General features: G+C 39.4%; 1 protein-coding gene across 5 annotated transcripts in view; it reads right to left on the bottom strand.

Annotated features, from left to right (window-relative positions):
* kcnip4a (potassium voltage-gated channel interacting protein 4a) overlaps positions 1 to 22,559 on the bottom strand; it is a 102,397-nt gene that overhangs the window by 27,330 nt on the left and 52,508 nt on the right. The window contains exon 1 of one of the 5 annotated variants that reach the window (XM_063900400.1): positions 13,328 to 13,561. The exons of the other annotated variants lie outside the window; for them this stretch is intronic. Within the exon in view, the coding sequence (XP_063756470.1) occupies positions 13,328 to 13,385 (58 nt within the window). The 5' untranslated portion in view covers positions 13,386 to 13,561. Of the gene's footprint in view, positions 1 to 13,327; positions 13,562 to 22,559 lie in introns of those variants that run through there. 5 annotated transcript variants of the gene reach the window in all.

Consider the following 22,559-nt stretch of genomic DNA (forward strand, 5'->3'; position numbering starts at 1 on the left):
CCATTATGCCACTAAAGAATGGCGTGCATTTTCGCAAGACATGCCAGTCTTCTTTTAACAGCAAGACCAAGAGATTAGTATCCACATCCCAATTTATGCAGATGATTAGTTCTGGTGTAAAAAGGGACAAGTCAATGTCTCTGTCTGCACATGGACAGTACTACAGTGTGCAGCAGCTGATAACATTGACCCTCTTTTCGCCAACACTATCTGACAGCTCACTGGGACACATGTAAAGACACAGAGCTGCGCATGCTGCCTTTCATGTGATTTAAGCCGTGCCATCCGTCAGCAACAAAGCGCCAGTCAAACTAAACTTCAAGAGCAAAGGTCACAGAATGATATGAATTAGAAGCAGCAGCAGTAAAAATGGAGAAGACAAGGGAGACTGAAAATAGCAGACGGAGTGGAGGATGGCTGGAGCCACCGTCAGGAGGATGAGATACAACCAGCAGAGATCATCAGCAGGAAACTGATGCTAAGGGGGAATCTTTACACTTCTTTATATCTTAAATAAATCATGAATTTGTACATGAAATTGTTGAAGGAGCGAGCTAGAGTGATGAAAAGTCTAGGCATTGGAGATATATCAATGGAACTGCCTTTCCATTTCTTGGTTTATTGAAAACGTAGATCATGTTGAATGATTCCCTGTAGCATTCATAGTGCTGCTGAGAGCCTGATATGATGGATCAAACCAAAACGTGAATACTGGACGTGCAACCAACACACAGCTCTAACACTGAAATAGTGAGGCTTCGTGCTGCTGTGTGTTTGTTTCACAGTCCACATTCTGTTCTCCAACTGAGTTTCTGTTTACAATCGGTGTGGTAGTGTGTATGCTTGAGGGTCAACAAATGCTGAAAACATATCCTTCCTCTTTAACAGAACAGAAGATTGTAAAGCCGCATTGTTGATATCAACAGCTGCAGTTGGATATTGCAAAAAAATGCCACTGTCCTTTCATAACCACTTTCATAAGTATGTCAAGGAAATATAATTCATATGGACTTGCAGTGCACTTACATAACAGCAGAAGTTTATTCATAAAAGATAAAGGTGAGATTAGGAGAGCAGTGTTACAGTCCAAAGATTCCTGTTTAAAACAGAATCACACCTCCTCACAAGATGTTTTCAATTACAATTAAAAACAGCAATGGTTGTTGCTATTGAAGGCTGAATTCTGTGTCACTGCCGCAAGGAATTGTGGGACAAAAATATCCCTTTCTTTTGGTAAAGGATGGTCCAGTGTACCCTTTGCTAAAAGAGATAATAAAAGGAAGCACTGAAGCATGTTTCCTTAGAATGTTGAGGTTTTGACCAGGTCTCATCGTGGCTGCCACTTCCAGGTCATTTCTCTCAGTTACTAAAGACAGTTTGACCACAGCAGATGTTTATTTGCTAGCAGTCTTCTCCTCGATGTCGTTGTTTGCCCATTGACTTTTTGTTCGCCCTGTGTTTCCTAGCGTGTTAGCACAGGCAAAAGTGCGGTGGGAGATGTGCTTCTGTCACCGTCTTGTTCAGTCACGTTCATGTGCGACAACAAACTGAAATATTGGACAAAAACACATTTTGCAGCTCTATTCAGGATGAAAACCTCCAGAGGGCCTTTAATAGGTTGATGACACAAGGTGAATCTTAGCCGATATTCTGTAAGAACAGATCGGATGTTTGAACACACTGAAAGCTTTTGGAAATTTAGCACGCCATAAACTTTAAAGATGATAAAATATAATCTCCAAATAATATCGGGCAATGATATTGTTACACTTTGTTTCTTTATTCTTAATTGGAAAAGAATAACAGTTATTTACCTTCAAGCGAGGATAAACTGTAAACTCATAAAGATTAATAATTACAGCAAAAAGCATTCCTGAGGCCAGCTCTGTTCTAGGTGGTAATAATCTCACCACGTTTAGAATTCCCTTATTAGATACTGCTCTGTTAGAGAACTGTTTGGAGACATCCCTAACAGCACAAGTTTTAATGAGACGAAAGCCTTTATTGGAGTTATTAGGACTATGAAGCAGATCACTGAGCAGCGGCAAAATAAAGTTTAAATGACCGGAAAGAAAAAGATGCAACGGGAAAAGTAAATGACACACCATTATGGACCCATTATTACGTTCAAATATTTAAGCTATTGCCTAAAATACAGAGAACATCTACATGAAAGAAGGTTGTTATTTATTATGTTTTCCTGTATAGATGTGTGATGTAGCATTGTAAGGCATACAAACCTATGATTTAGTAAAGGGCTGATAACATCTTTAACAGTTTTGTATAATTTTTTATCATAAATATACACAAACCATCATCTAATATCCAGTAATATCAGTGAGAAAAGTTCCATGCAACAACAAATAGCAACTTATTGTTGCGTGGCACACTATCAGGCTGTGATGTATTGGAAGTAGGAGTCATGATGTGAGAATCTAAATGAAGTCTACATTCTGCACGACCTTGTGCTTATTAGTATCAATCATTCACACCTGTAGCGCTAACACAACTTCCCAATAACTTGTTTTAGCTAAGATATTTATAACAAATGACAATTATGTATGATTTTATCAAATATCAGTGAAATATGTCCCATATATATCCTCACTGCAATTAAATAAGATCATTTCCATGCCAGCAGAAATAAGGAGAGTCCAGTAACACAAACCAATGCTGGTCTTATGTTCAATATGCTTTTGTTCTTGAGGAAAAGAAGATTTAACTCTGCTTGCTCTTGTTTTACAGCATTTATGTTAAAGTGTTTTTGATTAGCTTTTGTATTCAGTGACATAAAATCTGTAAATTCAAAGCCAGGGAACAGTGTGATTGCACAGGTTGTGTAATCAATAATAAACAACAGAGTGTTTTCCAATCAAGGCAGAACACAACCTGGCCTTTTACAAGCTGCCTGCAGAGAGAGCCGAACATAATTACAGCAGCGTGCGTATGGATCTGAATACCACAGCCCCCGTATGATTGCTGTGATTGATGACAGTGTACAGCTTAGAGCTCACACAGTGTTTAATTCAGAGCAAAGCTACAAGGCGCGTCGTTCTGCCTGAAATAACTGTCTGACACTGCCGGCTATTACCATCTTTTATAATAAATTTTAGAGTTTTTAATACAGCTTCACTCAATAAAGTGCAGCTAATGTATTTAGCATGTCAGAAGGAGGCAATAAAGAGCACGTTAGCTTTGCTTACATGAATAGGAATTAGAGTGCACATATTAAAAAGGAGACAGGTTACTAAGCCAGATGGATGAACATTGCATTGAATAAAAGAACAATGCACAGCTTTTCCTGATAGCTTCCTGTTTCTGGATTTTAAACTCTAATAATGCTGAAAGATAAACTGTTGCTTTATGTCTAACTTTTAGAGGAAGTCTTTTAAATTGCGCTAAACAGAAACAACACCTTTCATCCTTTCTGAAAGATCATATCACTGAATGTTTGCACTTCTTGAAAAAATGTTACGTGGTTAGTTGTGATCTCATTTTCGGTGCAATGAATGTATTGTGTTTGGTTGTTTTAAGAGTTTACTGAATGATTAAATATGTGTAAATATCAGAGATCAGTCGAAACTATTCATAGACGTTGAATGTTTTATCCTACTCATCTGCACAGCTCTCCTTATTCATATATTTATTCATACTGTTAGTTCAAAAAGTGGGTAAAAACATGGCTTGCTTGTATCATGAAGCTGCAGAAAGCTTTGGTTCCCTCTGCTGGACCTTTTGCTCACTCTGTTTGCTAACGTTTTTCGATGTTCTCCAACCCTCTATTCATGCAGGAGTTGTTTGTTCAAATAACAGAAGGAATATCGATGTTTGTCTCTCAGCCTTGTGTTGTCTATTTTTGGCAGTCTGTCAAGCTCTCAAAGTCTGGTTGTATGTTGTTTCAGTACGAGTAATAGAACCTTATATAAAAAAAAAGGTCATGCGACAGCAGCTAAAGTACCAAACAATAAGCCCCTTCATGTGCATTCTTTCATCTTTAGTACTGTATGTGTCTCTTAAAGCCCCCACGTTTTCTCAGCAAATATATTTATAATGCAAACATATTATACCCCAAGTTCAATGACCAAACATGTGAGTTTCATATGGCTCCAAAGCATGTGCTTTTTGGTGATAAATGTGAAGAGTATTGTTGAAGCCATGCACAGCCTATGATCCATTCACACGTGTCCCAGAGCATTTATAATCCGCACCTTCACTACTTAATGACAGAACGCCATGAGCCACAGCTTTGTATGTACTGCTTCACAGAAACACGCTCAATGAGTCAAAGACACACACAATTGATCCCGAAAACACACCAACCCTCCACCAGGGGTTTAGAGTAAAACCATGACAAAGAGTGGATAATGTGCCACAGTACACAACATACATGTATCTGGCACGGAGAATGCACTACCTTCAATACTTGCATGCATTGCTCTGTGGACTTACTTACATGTTAATACTGATTTATTCAGATGTAATTAATCAGAAATGTTTTAATGCACTGTAAGGGAAATTAAGATTTTTGTCTCATGAGTTTTTTTGATTGAATGTTTTCAAAATCAAACAGCATTCATGTTTTTCAGACCAAAATGATGAACAGACTGCACATCGGTATCTCACTTTGTCCTCACTCGAAAAGTGCAGGGACTCGAATGAAGAAAAGTGACTCTAGATTTTCACAATCCATCGTGTGGATGAGAGTGGGCAAGATAAAACAAGGTTGACAGGGATTTTATGTACAGAAACTAGAACCACACCACTACAGGGAAAACCAAAGTGGCACATTTGAAAAGAAAAACAAAGTCACCTCTTATATCGAGTAAGTGTTATAAATGCAGGTAAAAAAAGGAAAATATTTCATTTCCAAATGATCTCGACCCATTTCACCTTGCCATAGGGGAAACAGATTGGTGATATAAAGAACAGGTGGTCTTCAGAGCCACAGAGACCCCATCACTCTATATTAGACTCACACCTTTGAGGACATAATCAGCATTGTATCGTCTCCAGTGTGCACAGGTTACACTCATGTGAAAATCAAAACAGTAATCAAGTCATGAAGCAGGAACCATCTTTAACTGCTTGAATACGCAGCACTCATCCAAACACAAATCCCTGCATTACAACTGAAGAGGGAAACTTTGTGCAAACTTCCTTACTTTAAAACTAACTGAATAACTCTCCAGTTTCCTCATTTCAGAAGGTGACACCCACTAATCTTTTTAATTCCCCTCTTTTTATTCAGGAGAGAAAATCAAATGCCATCACGTCTCTGTCCATCTGCTGCAGAATTACATTCAGTCCTCATCTGTCTCACTCTCATCAGGATAAACCAGTTAGCCAACCCGCAGATGATGCCCGCTTTCAAATCTAATTCAATTTAATTCAAATTCAATAAGCCAATCATCAATCTCAAGCTGCTGTAGAGAATATCTGATGAAAAATAAAAGCTTGATATGTTATATAGAAACAGAAAGGTCAAAAACAAAAGGACTAAAAGCAGATATATGTATAACACATCATGAGCTAATTAGCAGCTAAGTCATGTGAATTATGCAGAGATTAAACTTATTAAATGAGCACAGGTAATTTAAATGTACAGAATGACACACTACTCAACAGCCATACAGCAGTTTCAAAAAATAAGGAAGTATCCAAGACAAATTCACAAACTTTTACAAAAAAAAAAGTAATCAATCTTACATTTTTAAACACATAAATTAACCACAAAAATACAACGGTGTGAGCAACAGATGGGGGCCCTGGATCACAAATAAACATATTGACATGTACTGTCTTTACACATAAACAGAGGATATCGTCCCCTGCAGACGCTTCAGAGCTCCTCACAATCTGAACAAACTATGCTTTTAAACCTGTGCAACAGCAAGTGGTTGATTTCTACTTTTAGGAAAAAAGAGAAATCCCTTCCAAACACTGAAGGAGTTTCCTTACCGTCATAACCGTCTGCTAACAAACCAAAGCGCTCCAACACTTTCACAAACAGCACCACCAACACCAGCACCGCAATCATCTCCAGACCCTCCACGTTCATGGTCAACATGTCGGGGGGGGGGGTCACAGCCTGCACAGAGCCCAGCATGCAGCACTGCCTGCAGGCCGTTAAACTCCATCAAAAACCTGCATCTTTATAATGAGGAGAGACCGGGAGACATTCCTACGAGGGAGGGACGGGGACGGGGGGGCGAAAATAAGGAGGGGCGTGAGGAGAGAATGGAAAAAAGGAGGGAAGAGGAGTGATGAACACCGTCACAGTGATGAAGAGCAAGAGAAATGACAGAGTACGAGAGATGGTCACTACTGACAGACTCCTAACTGAGCATTAGCAGACTTTAGCTTAGCGGTAGTGGCGTGCTGTACATCCTTTAAAGCCTAACATTAGCTTTTGACTTCAAACATCATTAAATGGTGTTAATATGTGGGGATTATCCTGCTGAACAAAACCTGTAAGCACCATACATTTTTGTTTCTCAGAGATTATTTTCAAAAATCCAAATTCCATTAGAGTAATTGGATTTTTCCTCAGAGAACCAGGTAGATGCTGCCTTCATGGTCCACTACAGAAATACGACATCCCCTGCACCACTCTACAAGCAGTCAAAATACTTCATGAATAGTATAGGTTAAAGACAAACAGGGCTTTTAATTCGAACAGTGTTGACAAATGAAAGAAAAATTGCTGTAACTTCACTGACATTAAGAACATCATGATATTTCACTGACTCCAATGATGTAAAAATAATTCCAACATGTCCAAACTGTGACGATCCTGCGTCCCTGTTGTCCCTGTAATGGTGTCTGTCCCTTTAATGATTGTTCCCTTTCTTTCATTAGCGCTGATTGAAGGCACCTGGCTGAGCAGTTAAAGGCCGGAGCCAGAGTCTTGCCCGGTCTCTCTTTTGGCTGAAGGACTCCCCACATCTACACTACTGATCTTACTGACTAACACACCTCATGATGGTAGGTCTTTGATTTGTTTGCTATAATAAATATATTTTCTTATAACTTTGTCCTTGCCACCGTTTTTTTGTTGTGGCCAAGAGCCGGGCCATGACAAAACTTATCTTTTCTCTCCAGATAACAAGTAAGGCTGAGTTGTGGGTGGACTAATGAGGTAACCGCAACACCCCCTGAAGTCAAAATAAATCAGAAGCCTTAAGAAGGATGACACGAGCAAGGGCAGAGAGAGAGACAACACAGAGGAGACACAAAGACCAAAAAAAGCTAAATATTTATTTTATCCACCAGCCTATTACACAACACACACAGGAAGATAATCCTCCATTTATCTCCACACATGTCATTGTTTGGACAGTTACCTTGGAAACCACCTCTGGGAGGCTCATTTAGCCCACTATCAGTTACTCTGCTTTATTTATATGTGAGAGTGAGAGAGAGAGAGCGCGAGAGAGAGAGAGAGAGAGAGAGCAAGCGCGAGCGCGAGCGAGCATATACAGGTAATACGATTTGACAGAATGTAAAACTCAACACTGTAAAGTAAAACTACTGTTCACTGTAATGATTTATAAATATGTGTATCGGGTGTGCTAGAAGTTAAAGGTATAGCTTTACAGAGAGAAAGAGAATCTCAAGAGTTGTGTCGTAATTTGAAATGTCTTTTTGCATTATCTCTGAGATGTGTGTTCCTGCTTTCAGAACCTAGCCTACCCTCAGATAAACTTTCTAGCATCTGCTCTCCAATAACCTCCCAACTTTACTCGGGGTGTAATCAGGGCCCGTGGCTAATGCTAATGAAAATAATCAGAGTTCTGTGCATATCATCAGCACAGTGTGCTGTATCAATCAGTGTGTTGAAGGTAATTGGCAGTGTCAGGAGCATGGTGGTGCTGGATGAAGAAGGAGCATGCACTGAGAGAAGGTCTGCAGCACCTGCACACTGCTGCAGGAGGAATATCATTTATTATATCTCAGAAATCCTAACTGCTCTGCTGCTTATTCTATGTCTTAGGTTGATTTCATCAATGTTTCATCAGTTTTAACTTCATTTAAGGTCATTTTCAACTTTCAAAAAAATAAGTTTGAAGTTTGAGGGAGAAACAAAAAGCTGAAAGTGTATACTAAATGAAAAGGTGTAGCCTGCATACTACGCATACTCATAAATTATTCCAATCAATTCTCAGTTAAATAATACAATTGTAGATTAATGATGCTTTTTTATGTTTTATTCATTTTCTTTTGTGACAAAAAATCAATGTCTTATACTTAATGAGCAGTCTCAAATTAATTGAGTTATTAGGTCATTAACACTCACTGGGAATGGTGATAATTAAGATGATTATAATTATGCACAAACAATATTATTATTTAATTGATTATATATTTATATTTGAAAACAAAAGTGGGTACCATATTGATTGTTCTCATTGTCCCGAGATGACTCTTCATTTTTCATTGTATTCAAAAATCAGGAAATGTCAAAACCATGAATTAATCTAGTAAAGATACAATTTATGCTTTTACTCTTGCACCCTTAAAACTATGAACATGAGCATTTTGTTTAACTGTACACATTTGTCCCGGTCTTCAACCTGCAGCTGAAAGCAGTCCGACAAATGTATTCGCTTACGTTAACTTAAATCAAGTCACAATTGAATTCCAAGCTGCAGCATTGGCGTTAAAACTTATGAATGTGTTCCATTTGTTTGGAGAAATTACACATGAAAGCCCCCATGGCCTTTAGACTTCAAATAATATGCTTCATTGCAAACTAATGTTGTCTGGGTCTTGTTAAACTGCCAGTAATGGATATTGGTGATGGAGTGAGTTTGCAGTCAATATGTTCAGATAATTTCTTAGAAGGGGAACATAATTCAAAGTGTTCACAAGTAGTAAAATCAAACATGCTCTTTCTTTGACTATACAACAATAATGAAGGGCTTGCAGGGTTCTACGTGAGAAGTGAATTATTCCTCAATTATTAATTTGAATAATAATAAGTGTGAACTTTTATAAATGACAACCTAGCAGGAAGTTTCCTTCACCTTACAGGAAAAAAATATTTGCATTGCCTTTCAGTAAAGAGCCATTAAAATAAATGAAAGTCTCTTTTTGTAATTCTTTTTTAAAGAAGCTTCTCTGTGGGATTCCGCTGCCACCAAGTGGAATCTGAAGGAATTAAAAATAGCTCAGAATAGAATCAGTTTCCACTCTTTTCAAAGTATATTTTCGTTGTCAGTGCATTACGATAATGGCCGTATGTTGTGTCACATCATACTTTTCATTTAGTGTAATATCCCTGGTTTGCAGTAGAGCTTTGATACTCTGTTGCTGTGAATCATGTGCTTCAGTGCTTACATATGTGTGTCTGTGTGCATGTTCGTGCGTAATATTGCATGTTATATTCAGGCCCTTGGCACAGATTGAATATAACAAGTGACAAAAACTATGTCTGTCAGCAGGGCTTGTGGATAATGACAATGTTTTCTACCATTAGGCAATTTATCACCACACATTGGCATACCATCTTTCTTAAAAGTTAACTTTGGTGCTGCTATACATTCGCTGGACCCTTTTGATTTCTGTTTAGCAAGCATGATTGATGCTATAATCTAGAAATAACAGTTGTGTAAAGTTTTAATATCAACATTTCACCATTGTCTCACTGATCTAACGAGGCTCTTTAAAAAGGACGCCACCGACAGCAAGAACAGGCTACCCTCTCATCATTGAAGTCATTATTATGGAAAAACTATGGGATTTCTTGGACTGTGCTGAACAGGAGCTTCAGTTGAGAGGTTGTTTCACAAGTCTCTGCTGAACTGAATCGAAAATCCCGTAAATGATGGACTTTGGTAAGACACATGCTGAAGCTAATGTAATATAATGTATAAATGTAATACAATTTAGTAAAGACAGGGACTGCAGATGTCACGATGTGCTGCTATGACCCACAGTCAGTCTATCTAATCCCACTTGCTGCACCTTGATTATCCTCCAAGCAGGAAGCTAATCATTACACAATCTGTGGAAGCGCCCCCCTCCCTCCTGATACTGGTCAGTTTACCCGTTGGGGATTCAGGGATTATTTCACAGAACAAACTGCACCCCACTGAGGGAAACCCAGAACAAGCTTGCAGCCTGAAAGCTGGTGCAGTTTCTCTTTTCAATTTAAATGCTAATTTATAAAGCTGAGTACAGTGTAATGACACAGTGACTTTGAACAGAGCTGAGATTACATGTTGCTGATGATAAAAGAAATGCAGAGGGAAGCGAGAAATGTAGGTGACCCCTCCCTTATGTAAGAACAGCCTTTGTGCATTTGCTTTTCACATATCTTAAGACTTTTACATAACACACAATAAAATCAGTCTCATTGTCAAACTGCTGTGGGATGGAATCTATTTCATTTCAGGATCATTTTCCATGGAGAGTATATCAATTGTTGATATATTAAAATGTCAGAAAATAGTGGACAGTCCATCCAAGGTGGGTCTAAATCCATGAAGATGTCTTTAAACATGTCAGTCCAAAATACAAAGATATTTACTTTAATATGATTTAACACTGAGAAATACTAAACATGTCAGCACTAGAGAGGCGGAAGACAGCATTTAAAGACGCTCGCATAAAAAAGGACTTCAACAAATAAGCTGTACTCTGAAAGCAGCTCAGATTAAAATCATAAAGAAGATTTACGTCCTGAAATTAAAGTGACCCTAAACAAATAGAAAGGACCCCGGGCATGAACCAGTCCCAAAAGAACTTCTCATTGGCTCATAGTTCAAACTTGGATTTGGATCAATAGACACCTGAGGTGAGAAGAGAGTGCTGTAGAAGCGAGAGCATACCAAATGTTCTCAAAGATCACAGCATGACAACATCCGTCACTTCTGACCGGTTCTGAGGAAAGTGCTGCAAGTGACAGATGGGCTGGAAACATTTAAATACATGTGAGGATCTGTAGCAAACAACACTTTTTTGTACGTCTGTAGAATATCGTTTCTAAGCCAGGAATTCTCTGCACTAAATATTGCGCGTACTGCTATCTGGATATTGCACTGAAAACACTAAAACTTTGACTTTCATAAAATGCATTATGTCTCGTCTTGATTACAATTTCACACCACTGCATTACGTTCGTTGAAAGCAATAATATTAACTTCATATTATTGCTTTCAACTAACCTAATACAGTTATGCTAAATGTGTTGACATAATACATTTAATTAGAGTCAGTGTTTCAGTTTGTTCAGTGTACAAAACAAACTATTAGTCTTGGTCTTTTTGATACTAAAGAAGAAGGGAACGTTTAAATACAATCACTGCCCTCTTAGATATGATCATTTAAAGAGTACTGAATGTGTTTTTCCTGATGTAGCCACAACATGAAGTCTACTCTCAGTTCTGTCCATCACCTCTTCTGTTAAGGACTCAGCACCAGAAAACAAACTTCAGCATACCTCAGCTTCGTGACAGTAACCAGCAGTGTTTTTGTTCTGTAAATCGGGCACTTTCAAGGTATTGTCCTTTTCGGTGACTGAAAGGCACAAAGACAATCATTTACCAGTTGGTATTCTGAGTCATATTTAATGTTTTGCCTCCGAGTGTACCTAGCTCACGCCCACACACACTGCTCATAACAACACCGACAACAGATTGATATTGACAGAAAGCTGGAAAGGCCGAACACATCAGCGAGTACTCACATGACTGACACGTCTCTTATGCGAGGAACATTTCAAACACTCAGAGCGTGAAAAGAGTTGCAGGCTAAAGTTCCTCTGGGCACCATCATCTCTTCTCATGTAGATGAGTGAGGCGATGGGAAATAATGGAGGGTATTGGAGTGGTGTGGAGGAGCACTCGTGTCTCTCACACCGTGCATATTTTATTATTTTGTCCTCATCTAAAAAACACTTCATTTTGTGCTACAGGATTAGACAAAATGTTCCTCAATTTGATTAGAGTTTTGATCACGACCAAATGCAAACAATGTCAATCACCATTTCCATGACAGCTTCAAATGCAGTTCAACACACAAAAAGAGAGTCTTTGAAAATGATAATTGTTTTGTGAACAATACAAATGTTCTGCTTTTGTTCTTTTATGATCATTGTATTGACAGTCTGTTGAGGAGTCCACAGCTCGTCTTCTATAAACAGATGTCTGCATATGAATGCACAATCTGTTACATTGTTTTTATTCATTTATCTGTATTCATATGCAAATAGCGTTTATATAAATAATACCATTACGTCTTCTGGACCAAAATGATCAGTTTTTGCATCTTAATAGCTAAACCTAAGACTCAGCCCTGCTTATCAGCTGACTACAGCCAAACCCCCAAAAATATTTGACGCTGCCTTTTTTCAAATGTTGAAAGAGAAACATGGTTTGAAGTCATCACAAGCTCCAAAGGTCTTATCGTATCATCTACTGTCTGCAGTTGATTTATTTTTTATTAAAAATGTACTTCTCTTACAACTTTAAACTGCAGGTATAATGACATCATAATTGTACTGCTGTGCTTTCCTACATTTCTCAAACAAAGATTCCCCCTTTCTGCTTAGCATGGCATTATGGGACAGTCCATACATTATCTACTCCAAGACTGTGTGCATCTGGATCCCATGTTCCCCTTTCTAGGTCCCTGAGAAATGTGCTTACAGTGCACTATAGTGCCCGCTCTGTATGATTTATTACCCTCATTTGTTTTGCTTTTAAGCCCACTCCCCAGTAAAACCTGACTTACTGTACTTTAAGTGTCTGTCTCCAACTACTGTATACAACTAAATATTACCTTGAACAGTTACTGCCCGCCGGCCGCCCACTAAATATTTCATTGTTGTTTAATGAAGACAGTCCAGACTTCTTCTTTTGTTTCCGTGACAAGCAGTGATCAGCACATAATCACAGGGAGACAGAGACGTAACATAAGAGTGTGTGTTGGCAGAGAGTCTGTGTGTGTACTGCCACTGTCAAACCAATTATCAGAAAAGCAAATGGAAATTGCAGAGCAATTTTGTGGAGTTCTGACCAAAATGTTTTCTAAAGGTGGGCGATTGCAAGTCAATTTCATGGACTGCTGGTGTTGGAAATGCGGAGAACAGTTGATTGAAGAGGAGCTTTAAGGACACATGAGTCCAAAACACACAAAGACCAATGCAGGACAATGTCAAACACAGAGAACATATTTTCTGTGCTAATATTTGAGCAACATTTCCACCGACTGAAGCACAACATACCAAAAAACTAAACAGGCGGTAACGTTTCTTCTTAGGCAATCAGTTTAGCTGCTGACTGCTGAAAAATGCATGTAATTAAAGCATCTCTTCACTTCCTACCTGTTGTCTTGCGTCTTTGTTTGGGCTGCAGAGAGAAGATGACCATTAAAGCCCCCATGATGCCCTGCACACTTTCTCACTCAGCGATCTGGAAGTCCTCACTCAAACACTACGATGGCTTGACAGTGAAAGCCTCACATGAAGAATGAAGCCTCCGGTCTAAACTCTCCTTTTTTATCCAGCAGGGCTATGTGGGCAGCAGGAGGAGGAAGAGAAGTGGGAGGAAAACATGCATTGAGTTTTGAATTTTGACGCGCATGCTCCACAGCCCCCCCCTCCCTTCATCTGTTTTCCCACTTTGAAGTGAGCGCTCGCTATCTGATCTGTGCCTGCAGACGCTACTTTGTACCAGTTGAGCACCTATATTAATTGGGATTGCAACATGCTGTGGAGAGAGCTGGTGCCCTTTACTGCAGACCTTTCTTCACACTGGGGCGGGCAGGTTGGCTAGGAGATGAGAGAGAGCTCATGCTGGCGATAAATATTATTCCTGACTTAAGTTTCTCTCCTGCTGGGGACGGGAACAAGAAAACAAAGAGCTTGGGCTAGTCATCAGATATTTAAATTATGAACAGGCAATCGGTGTCGACCTTTAGACACTGATATATGAAAGGGAATATTCCTTTGGTTATTTCAACAACAAGATCCATTGTTACTGAAAGAAATCTGTCTTTGAAGCCACAAAAGAACTCAGCTAAAATGTAAATACTCAGCCAGTCAGTCATATTTATATCAAAGAGAAAAATGTAATAGATATAGAAAGATGAAAAATGTAGCAATATTGTATTTGAAGTGAGACAGGTCAATGCAATACTGCACAGAAAATCTTGCATCCATGTGCAAGTTATTCCACATCCCATAATACGACCTATATAAAAAAAGAGATTGGTGATCAGAGGTGATCCTGAGCAGAACGACTTTGAGGCAAATCCTCAGGATTATATGGTGAAGGTCATGTTCACATATTTTCCTTTCCCATCCTGTGCTCAGAGCAGAATATACCACAGTGATAAGAGGGTGAGGGGGACACCGAAAGAGGAAAATTGAATGAAAAATACTTCCCCTAACTGTGCCACCCACAGGCCATTCATTTCATGAGCTGTGTGATGGCAATAGAGTCTCCATCTGCACCCAGTGCATTAACCTGCTTCCTGTCCGCCGCATGAACTATACAACGGCTGTGCCCCTTCTGAAGGTTGAACACCTTTGAATCACCAATGTGCACTCCATTTCTTTGGTAATGGAGTTGTGCTTAAGGAGCCTGACAAGCAATGGCGGCAATAACTTCAGCATGAGGCCGGTAATGTAAAATTGACAACCATGCTGAAGAAACCTTAATGTGACCTGGGTTTTGATTGAAAGCTCAACAGGGATTTTCAAAAGACAAAAGTCAATTTACAGGAAAAAATGAACCTTTCCCTGACCTTCTCAGATACAACCTGCTTACCTGATGGTCATTTATCTTCAGATTGTTTTAACACAAGAATCTAGTGGCTGTTCTGAAAATATTGATCATAATATCTAAAGATTGTGTGTAGGGCGACCCATCAACCAACAAAGAAGAACAAGCGTCTATATCTTCATCTTCTCGTTCTGCTGTTCAATCGCAGCCCAAAAAAAACAACGAGTTGATGCAACCAGTTTATACTCAGTTAACAAGTTTAAAGCAAAAGCAGAACAACAGATAATACTAATACGTCATCGAGTCATGTGCAGGTACATGTGTACATGAAAGGGAATCTCAGTTTGAGATCCGGGTTAAATGAGGTTGCACCTGAAACTATCTGAGAAGTGTGCAAAAGTTAAACAATAACTCTCTAACCCCAGTTTGAAGATCAGTCCAAATCAGCTGAGCATGACTTTTCAAAGTGTTCCCTAATTATGTTGGAGCAGAAATTACTTTTCATTAAATTAGGCCCTCCAGAGAATAGAGAGGGATAATCAAACATCTCCACACTCACCACTTCAGGAAAACAATGTGATTAACTATATGGGATTTAAGAGAGAAATTGCACTGACAGCACAAGTGTTTTATAATTGAAACTCAGATGATTTGAGTGCACAATATCATCATACCAATAACTACCAGGACTGGTCATTTCAAGGACTATGCTCCATCAGTCTGCTTGAAAAATAAATGCTTTTACATCTCAAGTTGGTGCTGCCCACAGATCACCTTCAGATGTCTCTCCATTATCCTGAGTGCCGGGTTTGAAGCCTTCTCTTTCTTTCACCTCCCAAAACCTTTTTTCTCCCATTAATCAATGTGAAGCCATCTACAGCACTTCATTAAAAGGACCTCTGGTGGTCTGTAGGTGTGTGTGACTCACACTGAAGCCCCCGCAGTCTTTTGAACTAGCACCGTGATCGCACCAGAGCTGCCACGGCTACAGGAAGCTGTGAACAGCCGTCCCTGCAGAGGAGAGCGGTGACTCAGACAACGAGTAAAGACAAACACAAATATGTTGTGCAAGACATTTACATACTGATAACAAAGCCATTGTCCACTATAAAAAACCATGGAACATGTCCACCCTCACCAAATCATTGTACACAAGTATAATGACAACAAAGACCATTCTGCAAAGAGGTGAAGAGCAGGAAACCAAACCCCCTTTGGGCTCCTGAGTGTGAATACATGTGTATCTATTCTAGATTTAGAATTCTACCCCAATGTGACTCACAGAAATACATTGATATATCTTTCTGAGCATATCCTCTGAATAACAGCTGAAATAATAAGGCCTTTACCAATAAGTCAATTAAATTAACAACTTTAGAAATGGATGTATCGTGTGAAAGGACAAGAAAAGACATTACTGCCTCCTGTTTTGTAAAACTGTACACGAGTGCAAATGGTAAATAAAATGTAGGCATACACATGTTACATTTTATTATTAATGAACATATTAATATTGATAGAAGGCTACATTTAATTTTAATACATCTGATGAGTTTCATGTTTTTCCTCCACTTGGTCTGAGCATTTTCCTGGATATTCTGCATTTCCATGCAAGCTCAAGCTCCCCTGACACCATATCTTTACTACATTTATAAATGTTTAATTTTACTGGTCCTCTATACTATATATTTCTTATATTTAATTGCTGTTTCTGTATGTTGATATAAAGCTATGAATATATGTATGTGTCACTGCAGTGGCCCAGTTTCTCCACAGGAATGATCTGAAGAGGTACATCTTAGTCTAGAGAAAACATATTCATATTCTCCTCTAAGTGGCAGCAAAACAATGTGAAGTATATATGCAAAGGCAGCACAAGAAGTTCATCAGTCGTAAAAAAAAAACCACATCTTAATAATTGAAAGCTAAATATAATCATTTTGAAGCCACTGTTAATGTTCCAATGCAGTATGATGTTGTGAATGATACATAAATCGATAAATATTTAAGTTGGTGCTCCATGCGACAAGGATTCCAGTTAATTTCCCTGCAGATCACAAGTTACTGTGAGTGTTTCAAAGTGACACACAGCAGCAGAGAGCCGACATCTGATCAATAACAGTGATGTAAGAGTCACTCTGTTAACACAGGACGAGCATCTTTACTGATGGATTAAGAGACAGGAAGTGACACTGAAGCTGGGATTCATTTGGGTTACAGTTTCCTTTTGCAGCAGAAAGACAGTCATGACCTGCTGCTGCTGAATTCAAGCAACTCTGGTCCTTTTTTAATGCAAACCGGGGACATTATGTGCAGCCGTTTGATTTATGGTGATAATGATCTGAGGTCACATTATTGAGCTGTTGTGCAGGAGGTCAATGAGTGCAAATACATCTTTCCCTTAATCGATGTCAACAAACTGTTGTACAACACAACGACACAAACAAGGAACAGCCGTGAGATTTTAGTTGGCTATTCAGACACACGCAAAAATTTAAAATGTAACATTAATTGCACAAATCTCCCTAAAACCTATTGTTTCAGCCAGGCCAAGATTTGTTCAATTTAAATCGTTTTTTTTTTTAATCACTGACTTTATTGTATTTTATTGTAATTGTATTTTAGTGTATTTTGAGTTTTAAAAGCTGTATCATCTTGTTTTTCTTTCATATTTTTAATCATCACTGACGGTAGAGAAGTATTTAGGCACCGTCATGTTTTGGACAGTAGAGGGAGCCATTGATTCATCTTCAAAAAACACATTAAGACTACAGAAGCTTTTTCCATCTCCAAACATATCTGAAGGGTTTATCGTCAATATTAAGATTTTTACTTCACAATAATATCATGTTATCTCACTAAAAGCATGATTACATTTCCCCCTCTAAACAGTATTTAGATCAGATCCTCTTTGCCTTTGAACGTCGACCATGAGATGCAACGTAGACTTTATAACAAAGATTAGGGGCCCTTGAGTAAAAGAGCAATGTAAATAACAGAGAGCAGACAGGCTTTCTTTTTTTTCCATGACGTCACACACGGCCTGCCAAAAGCATGCAAGGTGTCAGAACTCTCTCTAAAACAAACTATAAATCTTTCATTTCACTCTGTACATTAGAAATAAAACACACTGCTAACTGGAAAAGAAACCACTTGACTGGAGGTGTGATGCTAGTTGAAGAAAACGTATTGGTTGCTTTCCTTCAACACGCTCCCTCAGAACTGCAAGCTAAGCAGCGCTGCTCAAAGAGGAAATGAAATGGAAATAGGAAAATGGTTCACATGAAGCCTTAACAGCGGCAACTCATCAACACGAGACAAAATGTGAAGATTGTTAATGCGTGGGGAGAAAGAGGAGAGCGATATTAGAGCAGCAACAGAGCAAATATCTGCGGCAGCATATTGGAAACACAAAAATGTTTATTTTTTTGTTGTCCTCCATTATGCTCTAAACACTTTCTGAATGCAGTTAACAGACATGCAGTATAGCGGTCACTGATCATAGAACAGCCCAAACAGGCTGGCATAAAAGCAGCTTTTTTAGACTCACTTGTCCAAAACAAGCGTATTTAAGAGAGAGAAGCTCACAATCCAGATGCTCCTTTTGGAATTAACCTCCAGCCTGCTGTTTCTAATTAGGGATCAATTACTAATGGTCTTTAGAGGACAAAGACACACAGTGGAAGCAGAGGTGCTGCAGCCACAGGGATCAGTGCTTCTGTGTACAGTAGAGTGATATATAAGGGCTGCACACCAACTACAATCACAGCATTATTGATGCAACTATAATCTGTCATTTATCCACACTCAGCGCTTTATTTTTCACTGCAGAGTCACTCAAATGCATGCCGTCACCAATATCCACCCGGCCTGCATCTGCAGAGACACTCATCCTGAGGCTGGTTTAACTGGAAAATGCTGCTGCAGGACCGCACCACCCACCCAGATGGTCTGAATCAGCGGGCAGCGCCCCTCATGAATTGCTCCAAATGCAACCGCCATCAATCACACACAAATATGGTCCATTGAAAAAGGTTATTCCCTTCAAAAAGGTGGCAGGAACACAAAAGCACGACTTCCACAACTGGGACAAACAGAGCAGTCATTTTTATGTTTTTCAACCCCAGTGAATACCATATTTGCTGGAACCTTACTTTTGGAGAATAAAATAACTCTTCCCCACAAGGTTGTACAGTTGTTTGATGACATTAAGAATAAATAATGACTTGCGAGATATTGCAGGGCTTGGATGTGCATTAGTTTTTAAGACAAATAACTACTCTCTTTTCTGTGCTTAAGAAATACCCACAAAACGATTACTCCCACCGAGTAACCTTGAAGAAAACTTTGTTTTGTTCGCATGCCTCTACAGTGATAAAGAATAAAAAGAGAGATATGTCTTGATAAATTGAAGTAAATAGGGGCCGCATTTAATGATATTTCACAAAGGTGCAGTAAAATCCAAGTCTAATTTATCAAGTAATACTGTATGATTACATCTTCCCAAACACTTTCACAAACAATCGTATCATTTAAAACACTTCAATTAAATGCTAACCAAGGCATACTTCATGGACAAACCAAAAGCGTATTAAATAGTGCCTTTGTAGTGAAATTGCAGATGATTGTGAAGTAGTGAGCGTGTAAGTGTAAGAATGAGAAACATAATAGTTTTCTTCAAAGATGCAAGGTAACACTCAATGCATCATACATATCAGATCATTTCTGAGCAGAAGTATTCCTTTTATGTTTGTATGCTTACACTAATATGTCGGTTATTTCCCCTTTTCTTTAAGGATTGCTGTCTGTAAACAGAGAGAGGCGCATGACTCAGCACTGTGATGCATCCGAGGACAGAACTCTCCTGAAGCCATAATAAAAGATGAGGAGCTGAGGAGTCGTTCTGACGCACAATAAAGCGCACCAGCAGATTCAGTATCACACAGAAACACATTCTCTTTACTGCAATCCCACAGCACTGATTTAGACGATCTGTGTCCTGCAGCATGGACACGGATCAGTAACAGTTATGCACGATTCTCAGAAGCACCTGCTCGGGTCTTTCTGTCATTAGCACAGCTGACATTGTTCCCCCTGTCCGCTCGACCCGGGTCACTTTCTTTCATCACATCCTGCTGGGTGTGTGTGACACTGAGCCCATTGTCACATGTCAGTGTTCACCGAGCCATGCAGGACATCCAAAACTATCCACAGTGACAAAAGAATGCACAATAGAGCTGCAAGAATGAGGCTTTTTTTATTAAATCAGGTGTGAAAAATATCAGGTCAGGCATGACTTAATCAAATTTGCACAGCTGGTTGCGAGAACATCATAACTCTGGTTTGGTTTTCTCTAAACAATGATAGTGGATATTGCAGGTTATGAGCAGTGTTCACTCACTGAATCATAACTCCTCACACTCCAAATAAAAAACTCATTCTGAGGTGAGGACGAACCCAATAAAACCTGCTGTGCTGCAGTTATTTGGGGGCACGCATATTGCTGAATAAGCAATCCAGAAGGCAGATGAAAACGTAACTGAATGCGCTTTTGAATGCGAGCGCTCCTTAATCCCAGCAGTAATAAACATTACTCCTCATCCCACTTCATTTTAGCCATATTAAGTGCACATTATCTTTACACACTACACACAGTGCAGTGAGTTTAGACCCCCCCCCCCCCAGCTTTAGAACACATTAAATATACACCGTTTAGAGGAGGGGTGGGGGGTGGTTACCCTGAGAGGGAGGTCATGCAGGAGAAAGAGCTCTGCACATAAAGCATGTGTAATGAGGCTCTTATGGTACCTGTGTGCTCCACTGGGCTACAGAAACGCAACATGAACTATTACCAACACCATTTTCTGTTTGGTTTGACTGATTGAAAGCATTGTTCGTTGAATAATGCAAGTATTCAAAAGTAATAGTACTAGTAAGCCTGGAAAAGCAGTTGTGTTGTGCTCTTTGTATCAGCTTTGTCTTGGAAACTATCCCGGCATCACCAACTAGGGCCGTGTATAGGTTAGTGTACTCATTCTATGCAACACCTATTTCTTTATTAGTGGTGTCAATCGGTTAAAACTGGCCTTGAGCTCAATAACACTAAAGTGAAAAGATGTGTTACAGTTTCTTTTCTGCAGCAGGCAGACGGTGACGAAACGCTGCTGCTGCATACGAGCAGCTCTGGTACTACTAAAAAATATGCCCAGAAGTTTTTTTTACTTTATTATAACTTCTCATAGTTCTGATGATATAATTGTGTTATAATTACGGGACGAAGTTGGGTTTGAAATGGGATTAATTTACACGTTTACAGCCCTGGTTTTTACAATACTATTTAAAATTCAAACACCAGCTGAGAAAAGCAGCAATGACAACAAACAGGACCATGACTGACACTCTCCTCACCGCCTTGGGCCACGAACTCAAATCTATTAGTCTGGCTCTGATGACAGTTCCTCTGTAGCAGTGACATGTGAGACACTAAGCGTGTCAGTGATGCGAACACTGCGCCCGCCATGCATCAGCTCTATTAATAAACCACAGAGCGCAGGGGAAACCCATTTCCCGGGGTAAATGGGTGACATGTTGCGAGCCATCTTCTCACACACGCTCGAAACCAAACGCTCCCCATGCCAGCAGCTAGAGTAACACTGCAGTATCACCTCCTCTCTAATGTTTCCCACAGCGTGACCAGATTACGCGTCGGCAGCGTACTTTTCCTCTTGTTATTCCTGCATTTAGTTTGGTTTCAGGGGCTGAGAACAAGTCCATTTACTTTGTTATTGTCAACGTTATCTGATGTACCACAAGAAGGCTGATTAAAATGTGAAAAGCAGCTGCGGAGGTGAGATTAGACGAGCATTCCTCCTTGAATAGATGTGTTTACTACCTCATTTTAAAGCTGAACTGCAGCCAACAGCTTCTGGTCATTAATCCCTGTAGAATCTTTGTTTAATGCCTCTCCATTTCACTGAAGTCTGTTTGCAATAAAACACTTGGTCCTGCCTGTGGAGTGCAGAAGCCAATCAATGACCTCCTTTACACCTTGCATTACAACATATCTTACATCCGGATTGCATAACGTATGATTTAATCAGATAACATAAACACCTGATACTAATATGAGTATCTAGTGCCCACATTTGAGATCTTTAACAAGCAACAACACCCAATGCAGATTTTGCTGGCAGTGAATTATTGAATCTGTGTCCTCAATGTCTATTTCGATAGGCTTTCTTGCCGATTTTAGAATAATTGCACACAATTATTGTCAAGGTACTGTAGTTTGTGTACATGGATTGAAAAATAAATTGCGTTGACAGAGATATTTTGGCCGCAATGTGTCCTCACAGCATTATACCTTTACATGTTCCAGTGCCAAGTATTCTGCAATGACAGACACAGAGGCTGGACACTGCTGGCCACAGATTGTCTTCCGAGTGAATGCTGCAGTAAATATCCTGTCGAGCTAATTCTGTTTCACAGACCTCACATCGACAGGAGGGAACAAACACTGTGATTAATGCAGTCTTCTCACAAGCAGAGACAGAGAAAAGGCAATTGTTTCTCTACCGAGTACGGGGAAAGCTCAGCTGAAAGACAGATCCCTTTCTGGGCTAAGATGTGTCACAGGTTGCGTATATATATTAGTCACAATTTTCAGTCACATTCAGAAATGTTAAATCTAATATATATTTAGATTCTGTAGGAGTCCAGTCGTGGTCCAGGAGACAAGAAGATTGACAAAAGGTTAATGAACAATGAGATATAAAGCCAACTTGCGGAGCCAAACACTGCAATACTTCTTTTCAATTCTGGTTGAAAGAC

The sequence above is a fragment of the Eleginops maclovinus genome, chromosome 14, assembly GCF_036324505.1.
Source record: "Eleginops maclovinus isolate JMC-PN-2008 ecotype Puerto Natales chromosome 14, JC_Emac_rtc_rv5, whole genome shotgun sequence".
Taxonomy (NCBI): Eukaryota; Metazoa; Chordata; class Actinopteri; order Perciformes; family Eleginopidae; genus Eleginops; species Eleginops maclovinus.